At 42.2% G+C, this 16,859-nt stretch overlaps 1 protein-coding gene across 4 annotated transcripts in view; it reads left to right on the top strand.

Annotated features, from left to right (window-relative positions):
* LOC135215648 (phospholipid phosphatase 1-like) overlaps positions 1–16,859 on the top strand; it is a 283,884-nt gene that overhangs the window by 200,006 nt on the left and 67,019 nt on the right. For all 4 annotated transcript variants that reach the window (XR_010314746.1, XM_064250569.1, XM_064250570.1 and 1 more), the window contains exon 3: positions 3,449–3,670. Coding sequence is in view for 3 of the 4 variants with exons in the window: in XM_064250569.1 (XP_064106639.1) it covers positions 3,449–3,670 (222 nt within the window). In the remaining variant the exon portion in view is untranslated. The remainder of the gene's footprint in view (positions 1–3,448; positions 3,671–16,859) is intronic.

The raw sequence follows: 16,859 nt of genomic DNA, 5'->3' as shown, positions 1-16,859 counted from the left end.
ATCTCAGTAAAGAGAGAGAGAGAGAGAGAGATGAGAGAGAGAGAGAGAGAGAGAGAGAGAGAGAGAGAGAGAGAGAGCACACATTCCCTCCCCTCCTGTCACATTACTTGATATATTTGACAGCTGTTGGACCTCAGCTTGCGACCTGGAGTTGGAAAGAAAGATGCATGAAGACTGGGCTGGGATTTCCTTCATTCTTTGTGATATCATTTAATCTTATTAAACTTACTAATACAGTATTGATTAATATTAATATTTTAAAATTAGTAAATCATTTTTGTATCATAAAAATGTATTTCGGCATGAAAATAACATAAAAATACACTAATTAGTGATTATTTGTCGTTGGAAAACCCCGCGAATAGGCGAATCCCTTGCAGATAATGGGTAGATATGGTCCAGAGAGAAATCTGCGAATCCGGAGAACGCGAATCCGGGGAGCTCACTGTGTGTATATATGTATATATATATATATATATGTATGTATGTATGTATGTATATATATATGCCAGAATTTATGCATGTGTAGATAATTTTGTGTATACCTGATTGTGCATCTATGAATAACTTCAATGTGCACGTATTATAAATCACTCAAACGCCCATTCTTTGTACTTCATCTTGCTGCACAGCAAAATGTAAAAATATCAAAAATTTTTCTAACAATACATATTTCTTTTTTTGTGCCTTCTATAGGAAATTTCCACCAATATATGTATAAAATAAACTTCCCAAACCTAATTATTTTATTTTTCATGAATATTTCCAAAAAATGTCTACAATTTTCCTTCAAAATTTCACCTTCATCACCTTTTTTTTTATTATTTATAAGCCATGCAATGATTTTCTGATTGCTTTATGGAAAATTCAATCATTTGCCGACATCATAAATTAAACCAGAAGTGCATATCAGTTATATTTTGGATATATCGATTTTTACAAAAAAAACTTTTCCTTGCGAGCCCCACTTTTCTCTCCACGGCATAAGTCGCGTACCGGGTAGCATTATAGGAACCCCCGTAAGCACAAGAGGGCTAACTTCCTTAATTCTCTCAAGAATTCATCAAGTGATTCACCTGGCTTCTGTCGCCTTGTTGCAGGTAAATGCTTAGCACAAATATCGTTTGGTGTTTTCAGATACAGTCTTTCTAGTATAGTTATAGCTGAATCAAAGTTTGTACACTCTTCAATATATTCAAACACTGTATGAGACATACAATTTACAAGTGTCCTGAATTTGTTAGGTCCATTCTCACCACACTCTTCAATGAAGTTCACAAAGGTCCTGTGCCCATGTCGCCTCTCCTGCGCCTCTGTTGGGGAACTTGGGTTGACATCCAGACTATTGCACTTTTTTTGTTTGTACCATAATGGCTTACCTGAACATGTACATAATTGTTTCTTGGTTAAGGTACTTGAATATTGATATTTGGTATTCTAAGTTTATTCATGATTAACTTAAGTACAGCATTACACAGTTTTAAAAAGATAAGTACAGCATTAAACAGTTTTAAAAAGATTGTATTGTTAGCTAATGGGTGGAATAGTTTTGGAATTTCTAGCAGTATGTACTGTGGTAGCAAGGAAAGTATAAGTTAGCCAAATGTAAGATGGTACCCCACACCATAGGCTAGCCTAAGCTTGGTCAAAAACACTTCTCTAGTGATTTAGTAGTACATGTATGTATTAACTCTTACAGGCTGGACTGAATATACATTAACAATACTACAAACTTTATGGTCGGCCAATTTAAAAAAAAAAATCACTGGAAAGAGGGTGGTATGCAAATGCGCATGGTATAAGATAAATTAAAAAAAAAAATTTCTGTACCTTCCACAGGAAATTGTAAGTTATTTTTAACCCTGTGGGGCTTCTTTTCCATGACACTTGTAAAAATATACTAATTTAGTGAGTTTATGTGTCCCTTCTAGTTTTATTTTATTTTGTAAAGTCACAATTATAGCTAACATATAAGAATCCCAGAGTGTATTTATGGTAAAATATTTAATGTACTGGGATGGGGAGATGTCCTTTTAATGAGTTATAAACGTTCTAATTGTTTTTGTATTAATTACAATTACAACTGCCATACTATCATAAATGATAAGAATTAAAACCAACAGCAATCCCTGAATACATATCTTTATGGCAAATCTATATAAGATGTTCTTGCATGGGGAGAGTGCATTCCCCTATGAAATCTCAACTCACACTGATATCCCTATATCCTGAGCTGAGTTGTGAATGTTGCCTTAAGTGTTGCGATATATATTCATGGCCCATTCAAGTGATAGGACCCATTTTGTGCAAGATTCATTCAAATATTGGTGCAAAGTAACAGTAATCATATGAGCTGAGCTGGAGAGTTTCATATCCATTTATTAGGGATCAAAAGATCCCTGCTGCTCCATAACAGTTAATATATTATGTGTCTCTTCAGTTTTTTAATGAGTGTTTTATTGACCACCTATTGGCTTTTTTTTTTAATGACATGGCACCCAATTTTCCTCATAAATAATGGACTTAGGGACCTCCACCATATTACCATTGTTATTATCTTGAATTGTTTCTTCTTAAATATATTGTATTGATTTGTGTTTTGTATATTTATATAGTACATTAGACAATATACTTGTATTACCCATGCCAGATTGAAGTAAGGTTTGAATGCTATATACTCGTGTAGAAAGATTTTAACTAAAATGTTGAATGTTGAGCTTTAAGAAAGGACCTACATAATTACATAATTCAGCCTCCTCAGCTTTTTATGAGGTTGGTGAAAATGAGATCAAACAGAACCCTGCACAGTAGTTTGCTAATTGTAAACTTGATCTCTGATCATTCAACTTTTTGTATGGAAAGCATATAGGTATCTACTGGCTTTATTAATATATTTTAAAAGAGCATTCAGTTGTATTTGATATCCATTAGATTTTGTAAATTAAAGTTGTATTACTGGTAAAAATTAAAAACTTTAACAAACAGAGAAGAACGCCTGAACGGTGTCCCTTCTCATTGTTTAAGTTAAAAATAATTTTTTTTATTTCTAACATAAACAGTGAGGAGGAACTCCATCCAGATTTAAAGTTTTTAACTTTTTAACAACTGTATAGTGAATTGATATGTGTAGTTTTAATGAATTTCATTTTAATTACATCTGTGAAATTGTAATGACAAGGTTATTTTAGTGTGACTTTCAATCCTTTTATCAGTTCAAGAGAATATTGGACTCAGAAATATACAAATGCTTATGCTATGTTCATTATAGCTCACATATGCTCCACAGTAGTGGGAGTACTAATAGTAAATTATGGCAGTGTTTTATTTTCATTTTTTTATATTACTGTACCTGTATTACAAAGCACTTTCGTGAGTATTATTACTGTGCCTCAGATTAGTAAAATTCACAAATACCAATTTATAATGTGTAGTCTTTATATGCACACAGATAAGTCTTTTAGAATGGTCAAGGACACGTCGGGAAAGTGTTGGGAAACCAGTGAAGGTCTTTGGGCGAAACCTGCACTCATGGTTTTGGGCAGCATATTGTTCAGTTGGAACTTTTCTGTTTGGATGTGCTTGTTCACAGTTAACAACAGATATAGCCAAGTACACTGTTGGCCGTTTAAGACCTCACTTTGTGGACATTTGCAAACCTGATTGGTCACAGGTATGTACTACAGTATGTATAGTGTAGTTCTAAGTATCTTACATTGAATGACTCATTATATTGTAATGCATTTTTACCCTATGAAGTAATGTAGATAATTTTAAAACTTTCCATTTGTTCATATGCGAAAAAACCTTCAATCTTAACAATAGGATAATTTCTACTGCCTAGCTGGATCCGGTTAAATCGCAGATGAAAGCAAGGAATCTTGTGAGATCTGGCAATGCGGGTGTGTATCGGGTGAAGAGTGGTCAAGGACGAGAGTTATGGTTGACCTCTCTCAACATTTACCCGGTTCATTGCCCGTTTTTGCTTGTATATGTGTGTGTGTGTATGCTGTTATTATGGCTTCTGCTCATTCTCGTCCTCGTCAACGTGTGTGCCCTGGAACTCCAGGGTTGTGGTGTTCTCGTTTTTTGGCTTCGGCTGCAACAGATCCACACGTCACTTGTAGTAGGTGCTGTTCTAATGTTTGTACAATAACGAATCCCTTCACAGAATGCTGTGCATGGCCTAGAGAGCAGTGGAAGTTATTTTATATTAAGAGGGAGCATGGTAGATTTTCTACTCTTCCTTTGTGGGAGGGTTTTTCTTCTCCAGAGCCGTTGCTTTGTGGAAGGGTTTTTCTTCTCCAGAGCCGTTGTTAGGCTCAGAGGTCTGGATAAACTAATCCTTCATTATATTAATAATAATTTCTTCTCCTCTTCCCGATGCTTTGTCTCCTGCCACTGTCACACCCCATGCTAGTACTGTGCCTTTGTCCCCTTCCTTTTCTTCCATCGATTCGTTGGAAATATCGGGTGGCCTTCAGGCTGATTTATGTATTGTCGCCCCCTCTTCCTCGGGAGTTAATTTGATTCCCGAGAGGGAGGCTTTTTCATTAATGTGTTTTATTTCAGAGTCAAAAGGCCTCCAAAGTGTAGGCGCTTTTGGGGGGACGCTTGGGATATGGGGTCCACCCTCCTTGGAGGGTTTGCTCACACACTTTTTGGATGGTCGCTACCCCCATCCTCATGCTGTCCAGGCCCTCCCCCCTACTCCTGGTCTCGTCTTCATTGGTAGCCAAGGTCAGCCATATTGTATTGCTCCGCCAGTGACGATTGTCGCTTCTTCGAGTCAGAGGGAAGCCGTGGCGTCAGCCCTACTAAGGGTGTCACGGGGTCAGTCATTTTGTATCCCTCCACCAGTGGCATCTACTTCCCGTTTGGATCAAGGAGAAGCCGAAACGTCATTGCTGCTTATGACGTCACTTCCATCGTTGACGTCACTCCCAGTTTTCTCTGCTGCGCTGCCTCGCTCATCTGTGTCGCCATCGTTTGCTGCCATGACATCATTTCTGCCATCCAGTTCACTGCATCTCCCTTCCATGTCATCAGCCCCTTCTCTTGCTGATCCATCTGAGGCTTTATGCCAGGCAGTTCTTAAGAGATTGGACTCTGTTTTAGAAGATAAGTTTGCTGTCATGTCGGCTGGGAGTACTGGAAGCAAGCGTGTTACGTCGCCCCTGCCTCCTGCGAAGAGATTGTGTAAAGAGCCAGTGCTGTCTTCTTCTACTCCTCCCCCATCTCCGCCATGTCGGCGTGTCAAGCTTTAGAAGGCTAAGGACTTTGCCCTTTCTTCATCTGCGAGTGAGGAGTAACACGCCCGTGTTCCTGCGAGTGTTGGTTTTGGAGAGTGTTAGTGTTTCTTCCCCTGTGCGATCTGCAGTGGCTACTATGTCCTCTGCATCGAGTCGCGAGCTTTTTGCAACTTCCCACGTTTGTGCACATGTTGCAGGTGCCTCCGCTTCTCCTTCTCCAGGGCCTTTTCATGACCATAAGGATCTCAAGGCGCCTGTCAAGAGGTTGAAGGTTGTGAATGGGGAGTTGTTGCAGCAGGAATGCTTGCCTGCCCCTCTCCATGGTACTTCCAGGAGTTTGACTCTGAGGGATTCTCATTCTATCTGGAATGTTTAAGATTCCTAACCAACACACTTTCATACGTCTGCCCCGCACGTGCTCGTACGCGGCCATGTTAGAGAGTCATCTGTTGGGAGAATGCATAGTGATGTCCCTAGTGTTGTGGTTGGTTTGTCGCAGGAGTTGGCGCTTGGATCCAGCCCAGACAGGTTAGTTGGTGTTTTGGGCTGTTTGGCTGCTGGTTCTTCTGTTAATTTACATGAGGAAGGCGCTTTAGATAAGCCTGCACATCCTTATCGTCGTCAGTCTCTGTTGCCAGAGCAGGAGGAAGGAGACATGCAAGAGTTTTTGTCTTCCTTTACAGAAGTTGTCGACCTCATTCGTTGGTTCAACAATTTCACTCCTTCCTGCTTGGAAGCCTTGCTGGGAGCTACGTAGGATTCCAAGTCATAGTTTCAACTTCCCTTGTTGGGGCATGTCCAGTCGGTCTTGCACAAGGTTAACTCCTGTTTCAGATCGGGATGGTTCGCTTTGCACTAGGGGCTTTGCCAAGTTGCTTTGACCGCCTCTCACAGGGCATAGGAAGTACTATCCTACAAAGTCTATAGGGGGAGTAATGCCTGCAGTGCAATTTTTGCGGTGCAATGTAGGCAATACTTGAGGGTTTTTTGCAGCTTCCCTTCAGCCCTGAGCTGTGACCTCTTTTAAATCTTCTACTTTACTTCCGTTCAAACCATCTTTCTACCATCTTGCCATCCCACTCTCTCTGATTTATTTCATCTTGTGACTGTGAGGATTTCTTCCTTGTACATCTTTTATAAAAAAAAATGTATATATAAAACTTAGACATAAGATTGGTGTAAGGAGCTGACAGCTACCTCATGCATCTTGCAGGTTTCCAAAGACCAGGATTGGAGGGATCCTGGGGCAACTGTGGATGTAGAAATGGAGTGTTGCTGTTTTACCCCGTTAAGCTCACTCCTTCGTGTAATGAATGACCACCCCTGCAACCACTACCCTGTGAGTGAAGGCTAAACTGCTCTGAGGTTGCGGAGCTTTTGGGCCTGGTTGGAGTCCTAGCCAACTAAAAACCCCAGATGAGCTTTTGCGACATTGATTGTGGAACTCCCTACCCATGGGGCCTGCTGGTGTGGCCATTCCTTGGGGATTTTCATGGTTAGAGGAGAAGCATTCAAGTCATAAGTTTCTGGCTGTTCATGGCTGTTGGAAGTTTAGTAATTTTGGGATGCTGCTGTTCACTCCTGGATAAAAATAATTTGCTTAGGCTAATTGTGTTGCTCAGTTGGGAGTTGTGACACGTTTGGGATCATCTAACAACGGAGACTGTATGTTAATGTGGCAGCGATAAAAGGTATCCTGGCGACGAACTATGGAAAACTGTCCATGGATAAGCAGATGCGGTGACTGTAGGAGTACTCGACTACCCTTTCCTTTTTCCCTTTCAACTGGTCACAATAGAAAGAATACTGAATTAAAAGCACAGGTAGAAATATTGAAACCAAGACAAAGATGACTCAAGAAAAGTTAAAATTAAAGCACACATGTGCAAAATGCAGTGTTAACAAGTGGTGCATAGACTACAAAGAGGCATGTGCATCAAAGCTAGATAGTCTCAGTGTCTGTCTCTCCTGTCAACAAGAACAAGAGATAGCTAAACTGAAGAGGGAAGTAGAAGAATTAGCAAAGGAGCTAAAGGAGTTGACAAAGGACAAACTTGAAGGCAAGAGAAGAGAAGCCAGGATGGAAAAGGAAATTGGAGACCTACAAAAAGAAGTTACAAACCTTAAGAAAGAAAAAAAGGAATTGAACAATGACAGTAGAAAATGGAGATAGTATAGTGGAGATTAGAAAACAATTGCTTAAGACTAGAACCAGAAATGAAACAAAAACAAGGACTAGACTGGTACAAAGAAAGAAGCTTACAATAATAAAAATGATGAATTCAAGAGAGCTATTGGTAGAAGAGTGATGGCCACCAGAAAACACATATTTGTCCCCCAAAAGGAATCGACACAACGAATAGATTTGCTGTGCTCTCAGAAGCAGAAGAGGAAACAATCTTAATTGGAGACTTGTTAGTAAAAGAGCAGGGCTTAAATTTTGTCGCCAAAAACAGAAGTAAGAGAAAAGTAAATTCTTACCCAGGTGCAGGAGCAAAGGAGATAGCTGAGGCAGTAAAAAAAATTAAGGTACATAATAGACAAAGTGCAGGGAGGAGGAAATGACTTGTTTCTAAAAGACGGAGGAACTGGCCAGACAGAAAGCCTTGTAGCTAACCTGACTAAAATGGTAGAGAACATCCAAGAGAAAACTGATAACGGTATTCTTAAAAGACTTTTGCCCAGAACCAGTGGAAGCCATTACTCCCTTAGCAAGGCAATTGAAATCAATGACAGACGGGAACTGATATGCCAAGAAAAAGGTGTTAGGTTTATAAACTTTTGGAACAGATTTACAGGGAATAAAAAAACTATATAAAAGAGATGGAACTCACTTGAATTCGGAAGGAGCAAAGCTAATAGGAAAACCTCTTGAAACACCTCAATGAACTGAACTTTCAAGTTAAGAAATTGGAAAGCTCCGAGAAGCTGGCTAATAGTAGCACTGCAGGCAACAGTGACAGTAAGGGAACTAATAAAGCCACCGAGGACAAAAGAGAAGATAGAAAAGTCCCTCAGAGTGGCACAGTTTAATGCACAATCAATTCGGGACAAAGTAGATAGCTTCAAAGCATTGGTAGCAAGTGAGGAATTAGACATAATAGGTATCGCATAATAGGTATCACAGAAAAATGGATACCATAGGCAACAAGAGACTTCATAGGAGAGTACCAGATAGCTAGATATAAATTATTCAAAAAAGATAGACTCAATAAAAAAAAGTCTAGAGAGGAAGATAACTCTAATACTAGTGTACAGACCTCCCCACCAATCACAAATGTCCAATGAGGAGCTGTATGCACTACTAGGACAATAGATAAACAACAAACTGCATAATAATGGGAGATTTCAATGAAGCAGTACATTAGGACAATGACCGCTGCATCAAATGTTAGAGGAAAGAGACTTTTAGATTTTGTAAAAAATGAATTCCTCCACAAATGGGTTGACAAACCCACTAGAGGAAACAACATACTAGACATCGTCCTATCAACGGAAGATAATCTAGTATCTGACCTTTCAGTAGGTGCAAATAAGGCAAAAGCGACCATAAAATGATCTCATTTCAAATTAATGTTCAACATAAAAAGAGAGAAGATATTAATGAGATTTGACTACCGTCGACAAGACCTAAATAAACTAAAGGAGTATGTTAAAAATCTAGAGTACGATGAGAACATAGGCATAGATAAGCACTGGGAAGGCTTTCATGAGGAATACATAGAAAAACACTCTAGATGTATGTATACCATTAAGGCAAATACTAACAAATGGCAACCCTCAACCAAAGTGGTTCAACACGGAAGTTAAGAATAAGATAAGAGAAAGAGACGGATTGCACAAATCAGTGAACCCACACCCAACACCAATAGAACCAAACAGGCATAAAGAATTCTGTAGATTGGTGGGCAAATTAGAAAGAGATGCAAAGATAAATGAGGATAAGAGAGTTGCATCAGTTTGTAAAGAAAACCCAAAAGAATTCTTTGCACATGTTAATACTAGTAGGAAACCAATGAAAAATAGCATAGGTCCCCTAAGGGACAACTCAGACTTAGAAAAAGCAGAGTTATTGAATAAGTTTTCCACCAGTGTATACAGAACTGAAGACACTACCTCAATACCGGAACCTGCTATTAAATATGAAGGGGCAGAAACCACTGGACAAAATAATATTTATAGAAGAGGACATTAAAAACAAAATAGACAAACTCAACAAGTTGAAATCTCCTGGCCTGGACGGGATTCATCCAAGAGAAATTAAAGAGCTAAAAGAGGGGATAGTGCCTCACCTATATATATAAACTACAGGGAAAGTGCTGGACAAAGAAAGGGACCAAAAGGATGGAAAATGGATGTGCCCCCAGTTTACAAAAAGGTCCAAAAGAAGAGCTGGGAAATTATAGACCAATCTGCCTAACATTGGTCGTTTGCAAGATTTTTAAGTCCATAATTGTATATCATATTGTGGATCACATAGATAGAAACAACTTATTGTTAAACAGCCAACACGGTTTCAGACAAAACAGATCCTGCCTATCAAACCTCTTGGAGCTTTTCCATATCATGCTAGGTATTTACAACAGTACTAGAGCATTAGATATACACTACTTAGATTTCCAAAAGGGCTTTGACAAAGTCCGACACAAGAAACTGATGACAAAAGTTAGAGCTTTAGGAATTGTAGGAGAAACAGCAGACTGGGTCGAAGACTGGCTAACTTATAGAAAACAGAGAGTCATAATAAATGGTGAAGAATCAGAATGGGCAGATGTAACAAGCGGGGTTCCCCAAAGTTCTGTCCTTGACCCTCTTGTTTTTTATTTACCTTAATGACATCGATGTAGGCTTAACTAGCAGGATAGCCAAATTTGCAGATGACACCAAACTAGGTGTAACTACTACAGCAGACCCAAATGCAGTGGAAAGTTCAAGAAATGATCTAATGAAAATAGGAGAGTGGTAAAAAAAATGGCAAATGCCTTTTAACGTTGATAAGTTTAAAGTGTTACAAATAAGAACAAACAACTCTCATGCCAGCTACATGCTGCTTGGGAATGGCATAACTAGTGTAGAGCAAGAGGAGTACTTTGGAGTCATTATTGTCAAGGACTTGAAATCCACAAAACAGTGCATAAAAGCAGAAAAGAAAGCACAGAAACTAGTGGGACATAAAGAGGCAGCTCAAATACAAAAACAAGGAAACTGCTGCAGCTCTACACATCAATATTTAGACCCCCATCTTGAATATGCAGTACAATTTTGGTCACCAACACTAAGAAAAGACATAAATAGATTAGAAGGAGTACAAGCAAGAGCCACAAGGTTAATGCCTTCCATCAGGCAAATAGGTTACCGAAGACGACTAGAGAGTTTGAACATGTGTGGCTTAGAAACACGAAGATTGTGAGGAAAATAGAAACATTTAAAATATTGAAAGGCATAACAGAAGTAGACAGTAACCTATTTACATTAAACAAAAACCAGACAAGAAATAATGGATGGAAACTAGAACTGAAGAGATACAACACATCCCAGGAACTTCTTTACATACAAGGTATGAGACGTGGAATAAACTGCCACCAGAAGTTGTTAAACAGGAACAGTGTAGAGCGAGTTTAAAAGAAAGTTAGACAAAATCATTAGAACACTGTGAATGCACAGTAAAACCTGCTCCTACAGATAAGTGAGCACACGATGTCTCCTCGGATGGACTAACAAGTCTTTGAGACATCCTAATCCTTGTAACTCCTTGTAACTGCATATTTGATGTCACATCATCTTAACCCAGACGTCATTCGTCTGAAGCCAGGATTGACTTTTGGAGCGGGTGAGGTTGGTGGCTCTGTCCTTGTCTCCACAGGATGCCTCAGGGTTGGAGTCTACAGCAGCCTCCATGTTGCAAATGGTTTCTTGGCTGGACTTCTGGTCGGTGGTCATTGCTAAGATAGCTTCTGACAGGTCCCCCAGAAGGGTTGGTAAGTGCTTTCTCTCTTGCCAGTATGTTGCAGTCTGGAGACAAGGCATTTTTGTATCTTGCTCACCTCAGTATTAATTTATGGGCTAACCTTCTGATTAGAAGAGACACGACTTTATCCAGGATGGAAAGATCAGTTGACCCTGAGTCCTTGCTGGCATTGAGGAATGAAGATCTTTTGGAATCGCAATTTCTGTTCCCTCAGACTGAGCTGGAGGATGCGATAGACCGGCACCGGGCTGACACCAAGGACAGTTTAGTGCACCAGGCTGTGTTTAAGTCAGAGTCTTGTCCTCGGAGACATCCGGCTCCTTCTCCTCCCCCTACCCAGCAGCAGTTGCGAATGTCGTCGCCTGGTAGGTCGTGAAGGAGTTTGGTTCCGGCAGGGCCTCCCAGTTCGTCCCAGCCTAGGTGAGAGGACCAATGTACCTTTCGCTCCCGTTCCTTTAGGCCGAGAAGGGCCCCCAGGGGCAGAGGTAAAGGGGGTTGTCGGTAGGTTAGCCGCCTCTCCCTCTCCTGTGCCATGGGGTGGGATGCCCGGTGGGCCATTGGGCCAAGTGGCAGAGTTATTGGGGCGGAGAAGTGGATAGTAGATGTCCTTTGGGTGGGGTACCTACTGCCATTCGACTCCTCTCCCCCTCTCTCGGACAAGCCGCTCCTCAGGAGGGTGTATCCTCCAGATTCTATGAAGTTTTTGGCTCTCTGGGAGAAAGTGCAGAAGATGCTGGACAAGGATGCGATAGAGGAAGTGGTGCGTCCGTCTTCGGGGTTTTACAGTCACATCTTCTTGGTGCCCAATGCGTTGAGAGGTTGGAGACCTCTGATTGACTTATCCACCTTGAATCACTTCATGAGGAAGACAATGTTCAAGATGGAGACCCCGTGTTCAGTGTAGGCAGCTGTTAGGGAAGGTGACTTCATGCAGTCGATAGACTTGAGGGACACATACTTCCAGATTCCTATTCATCCATCATCCAGGAAGTTCCTTCGCTTCTCTCTTGGAGACAAGGTCTTCGAGTTCAAAGTCCTGTGCTTTGGGCTGACCACAGCCCCTAAGTGTTCACAAGGGTCTTCTCTCAAGTTGGGCCCATGCTTAGGGGATCCGTTTGCTGAGATACCTCGACGATTGGTTGGTCTTGGCAGGTTCCAGGAAGAAGCTGCTGCAGGATAGAGATCATCTGCTTCAGTTTTGTCTGGAACTGGGCATCACGGTCAACCAGGAAAATTCAAACCTCATACCCAGTCAAAAGATTCTCTACCTGGGCATGGTCATCGATACGGCAGTTGCAAGAGTTTTCCTGTCAGATCAGAGGTTGGAGAAGTTGCAAGTGGTGACGCGCAACTTCCTGTTGGAACTACATCAGTCAGCTCATCAGTGGCAGGTTCTTCTGGGAGTTTTGTCTTCCCTGGAGAAGCTGGTCCCTCATGGGCATCTTCATCTTCGGTCTCTACAATGGAGGCTGGGGGAATTCTGGTTTCCGGCAGGGGACTCACCCCTGTTAAAGGTTCCTCTGTCTCTGGAAGTGAGAAAAGACCTTTGTTGGTGGGTGGACAACCGAAATCTTTTGAAGGGTGTTCCTCTGCGTTCTCTCCCTCCGGACTTCCTTCTGTTTTCAGACGGCTCCCTCACAGGTTTGGGGCCTCATTTAGGCAGCGTCATTGCCTCAGGTGTTTGAAGTTTGGGGGACAAACAGCAGCATATCAACGTCTTGGAGTTGAAGGCGGCCTTCCTGGGTCTGAAGGAGTTTTGGGAGAAAGTAGAGGGTCATTCTGTTGTTCTTATGTCGGACAACACCAGTGTGGTCACCTATGTGAACAAGCAGTGAGACCTGGTTTCACATCAACTTCATGCCTAGACTGTTGAGGTTCACCAGTAGGCGGTCAGCAATTCGGTAGAGCTCTCAGCCTGGTATATCCCAGGAAAATGGAATGTGGTCACAGACAAACTCAGTCATCGGGATCAAATCCTAGGCACAGAGTGGTCCCTTCATCAGGTAGTAGCAGACAAGCTCTTTCAGGTTTGGGGGAGACCCATGCTGGACCTTTTTGTGACCCAGTTCAACAAGAAACTGGAGATATTCCGTTCAGTGGTTCCAGATCCTTTAGCATTAGCAGAGGACGCATTCCAACATCCCTGGGACAACCTGGAGGTGTATGCCTTCCCTCCATTTTGTTTGATCCATCAAGTCCTGAATAGGCTGATGAGTTTGCATGGTCTCAGGATGACTTTGGTAGCCTCTCTGTGGCCTCAGGTGGAATGGTTTCCAGATCTGCGTCATTGATGTCGGAGGTTCCGAGGGAAATTCCCCCTTGGTGGCATCTCCTGTGTCAGCCGCATGCAGAAAGGTTCCACCAGTCGGTAGAATCCCTGTCTCTTCATTGTTGGAGGCTATCAAGTATCTCCTCCGAGTGAGAGGCTTTTCTCAGAGAAGAGCAGGGCTTATGTCCAGCAGTCTCAGAAGGTTGACCTCTGCAGTTTACCAAGGCAAATAGGCAATCTAGTGTGATTGGTGTCATAAACAGGGTTTTTCTCCACTCGGAACCTCTATTCTGCACATAGCCGGCTTTTTAACCTTCCTCAGAGATGAGAAACGTTTGTCTGTTTCTGCCATTAGAGGCTACAGGGCAGCCCTGAGTTTAGTGTTACGCTTTAGAGGTATCAACATCTCCTCATCCTTGGAACTTTCCTTGCTAGTCAAGGGGTTTGAGCAATCGAGTTCTATGGAGCTCAAGCCTCCGACGTGGGATGTTTCCTTGGTTCTGAGAAGTTTCACTAAGGGTCCATATGAGCCTTGCGTCACTTATCTGACAGGAACTTAACTCTCAGGACGGTTTTCCTCCTGGCCTTGGCATCTTGGAAGAGATTGGGGGAGCTGCACGGTCTAAGCTATGATGTGAAGCACACCAGGGGGGTGTCAGCGTCCTTCAAATTTGTCCCAGAATTCATGGCCAAGACCCAGAATCCCTCTGTGCACAATGATAGGTTCACCTCTTTTTCCATTCCATCACTGAATGACTTTGTGGGCACTGATGCTCAAGAGTTCCTGTCAGGGCCCTGAGTTGCTATCTTAAAAGGACACGACACCTTAGGCGAGGGTGCTGCAGAATATTTGTTAGCACGCGACGTACAAAGAAAAAGGTGTTGAAGAATACTATCTCTTTTTGGATATGGGAAGTCATCAGACAGGCATACTTGACTCTTGATGATTCCGCCACGTCTGTACAGGCTAGAGCGCACGACATTAGGGGTATTGGTCCCTCTCTGGCTTTCAAAAAGAACTTGGCTGTACATAGAGTGCTGAGCGCTGGTACTTGGTTACGCCAGTCCACGTTCACCTCTCTATCTTAAGGATGTTGCCCACAGATCTGAGGACATGTTTTCCCTAGGTCCTGTGGTGGCTACCCAATAGATTGTGTAACTCATCATTGCCTTTAACAGGGCACATTTGTATCTTACCTAAGATGATTGTGTGGGTGAGAGAATGAGTGAGTTGGCTGGTCGCTTTCTTTCTCTTGTACCTTTCCCTCTTCCTTCGGGCGGGTTGAGGAATACACGTCATTTGCTGGACTGGTCTGATACAGGTGAGTACGGTAGTCATATTGATAGATTGGTTACTTGGTATGTAAATAACCAACCCTCTATTCGGTAGCATATGCTTCGCTCCTTAGCAAGGGGGAGTAGGGAGTGGTAACAAACTCTGGTGTGTAGGTTTGTTACTGGACAGTCAAAGTTTCTCTTAAGTTCCCTATGCAATGATTCTCCCCTATATCTTTGTAAGTCGTTCAGTGTCTGGGTGGTTAGATATCAATGTATCTGGCTTCTCATGAGCTTCAGTCCCTCTCCAGAAGTTATTTCTTCTGGAGCTGGCCTGGTGGGTAGGCCCCCGGCCGGTTTAGGATGCCTGTACCTCCCTCCAAGTATAAGTCTACGTATCCTATTATTAAGACCAAAGGTTTGTTCGCGTATGAACAAATGACATATTTTCACAGCTACAAACCTGAGGACTTAACATTGTACTCCCCACCTCTAGCCCCTCTTTCTTGCTGAGACATCCTGTGGGAAAGACTGACGTGGTGGTGTGGGTGCATGGTCCTTGACCACGCTTCACCTGATATACGCACATGTTGCCAATCTCAAAAGATTCCTTGCTTTCATCTGCGATTTAACCGGATCCAGCTAGGCACTAGAAATTATCCTATTGTTAAGACCTCAAGTTTGTAGCTATGAAAAATACAAATTGTCTTATGAAAATTTGTCAATTTTTAATGCGTAATTTATACATAAATGATAGGTAAGTAAATATAAAATTTTGTTCATGAAACTTACCTGTCAGATATATATATAGCTGTATTTTCTGAAGTCCGACAGAATTTTAAAAACTTCCGACACACGCAGTGGTCGGCCAGGTGGTTAGTACTCATTCCCGCCGCTGGGAGGCGGGTATCAGGAACCATTCCCATTTTCTATTCATAATTTTTCTGTCGCCGGTGCTGAAAACACCTGTTTTCAGTACCTCCGTCTTAGGATTTGGAAACTTCATTGCCGCTAAGTATCCTAATTGTCTTTTGATTTATTTACTTGGATTTGTGGCTAGGCATACGCTATCTTTAAATTGATTTGAATTTGATTCATTTTTGCATAAAATATCTGAATCCTAGTTAGGCTAGTTTCAGACGGGGTTGTCTGCAAAGATAGGGTGTGGCTACCGAAAGCTTCGGTAGATCCGCACTTGGTATGTACGAGGGGTATGGGTCTTGCTTCTTTGTTGAGATTTGTCATGTAAGGAGTGTGAGACTTTGTCTATTCCGTAAGGAAGACGTATGATTCGTATGTACGCAATTAATCAGTAAACATGTCTAATTCCGTAAGGAAGACGTATGATTCGTATGTACGCAATTAATCAGTAACAAAAGTCAGGGTAGTGAACCTGCTAACCTTCCTGTAGACTTTATTTTGCCTAACCCTGTAGTATGGCCTATGGGCTATGAATATGTACGAGAGGTGCTCGCTCTCCTTCATTGCTGTGAAGTGCTACTTCTGTAATTGTTACTCCTAACCCTGCAGTGTTGCCTTCGGGCCCTAAGCAGTGTCTGTAGAGGAATTGCCCTTTCTCTGATACTCTTTCGATTCGTAACTTAGAATCGAAAGTGCTTGCTTTAGAGAGTAAAAGTGAAGTGCAGAAGTGCAGTGATACCCCTTGTGTAGTGGAGGGTGCGTCAGATCGGCCTCGTTTCGCCTCTAGGCCGGGACCTCTGCTTGACTCCCAGGACCCGGGGAGGGAGCATGTCGAAAGCCTAAGGAGGGTTACAAGGAACCCCCACCGATCTGGCATGCCTTCGGCAGTTTCTGATGAAAATCCCCAGACTGCCAAAGTGCGTGCACGGGCACGAATCCTGAAAGATTGCTTCTCGTCCTCCGAAGCGTCCTCCTCGTGCAGGGGTTGGAGCTTTCGGAAGGACTCCCGCCCTCTCAATAGAAGCTTTATAGAAGAGGACGCTTCATGTCTTTCTCTCTCTCGTTATGCGTTTCAGTGAGAAGGAAGAAGGCGAACGTCGCCTGAACTCGTGTCCGTCTTTCCACCGAGAAATACGTAAAAGAAGTCATAGTAGCAGGAAGCTTTTGAGACCGGACG

Source organism: Macrobrachium nipponense, chromosome 5 (genome assembly GCF_015104395.2).
Source record: "Macrobrachium nipponense isolate FS-2020 chromosome 5, ASM1510439v2, whole genome shotgun sequence".
NCBI classification, from domain to species: domain Eukaryota; kingdom Metazoa; phylum Arthropoda; class Malacostraca; order Decapoda; family Palaemonidae; genus Macrobrachium; species Macrobrachium nipponense.
Note: the sequence above shows the minus strand (reverse complement) of the source record. Positions and strands in the feature narration are given on the sequence as shown.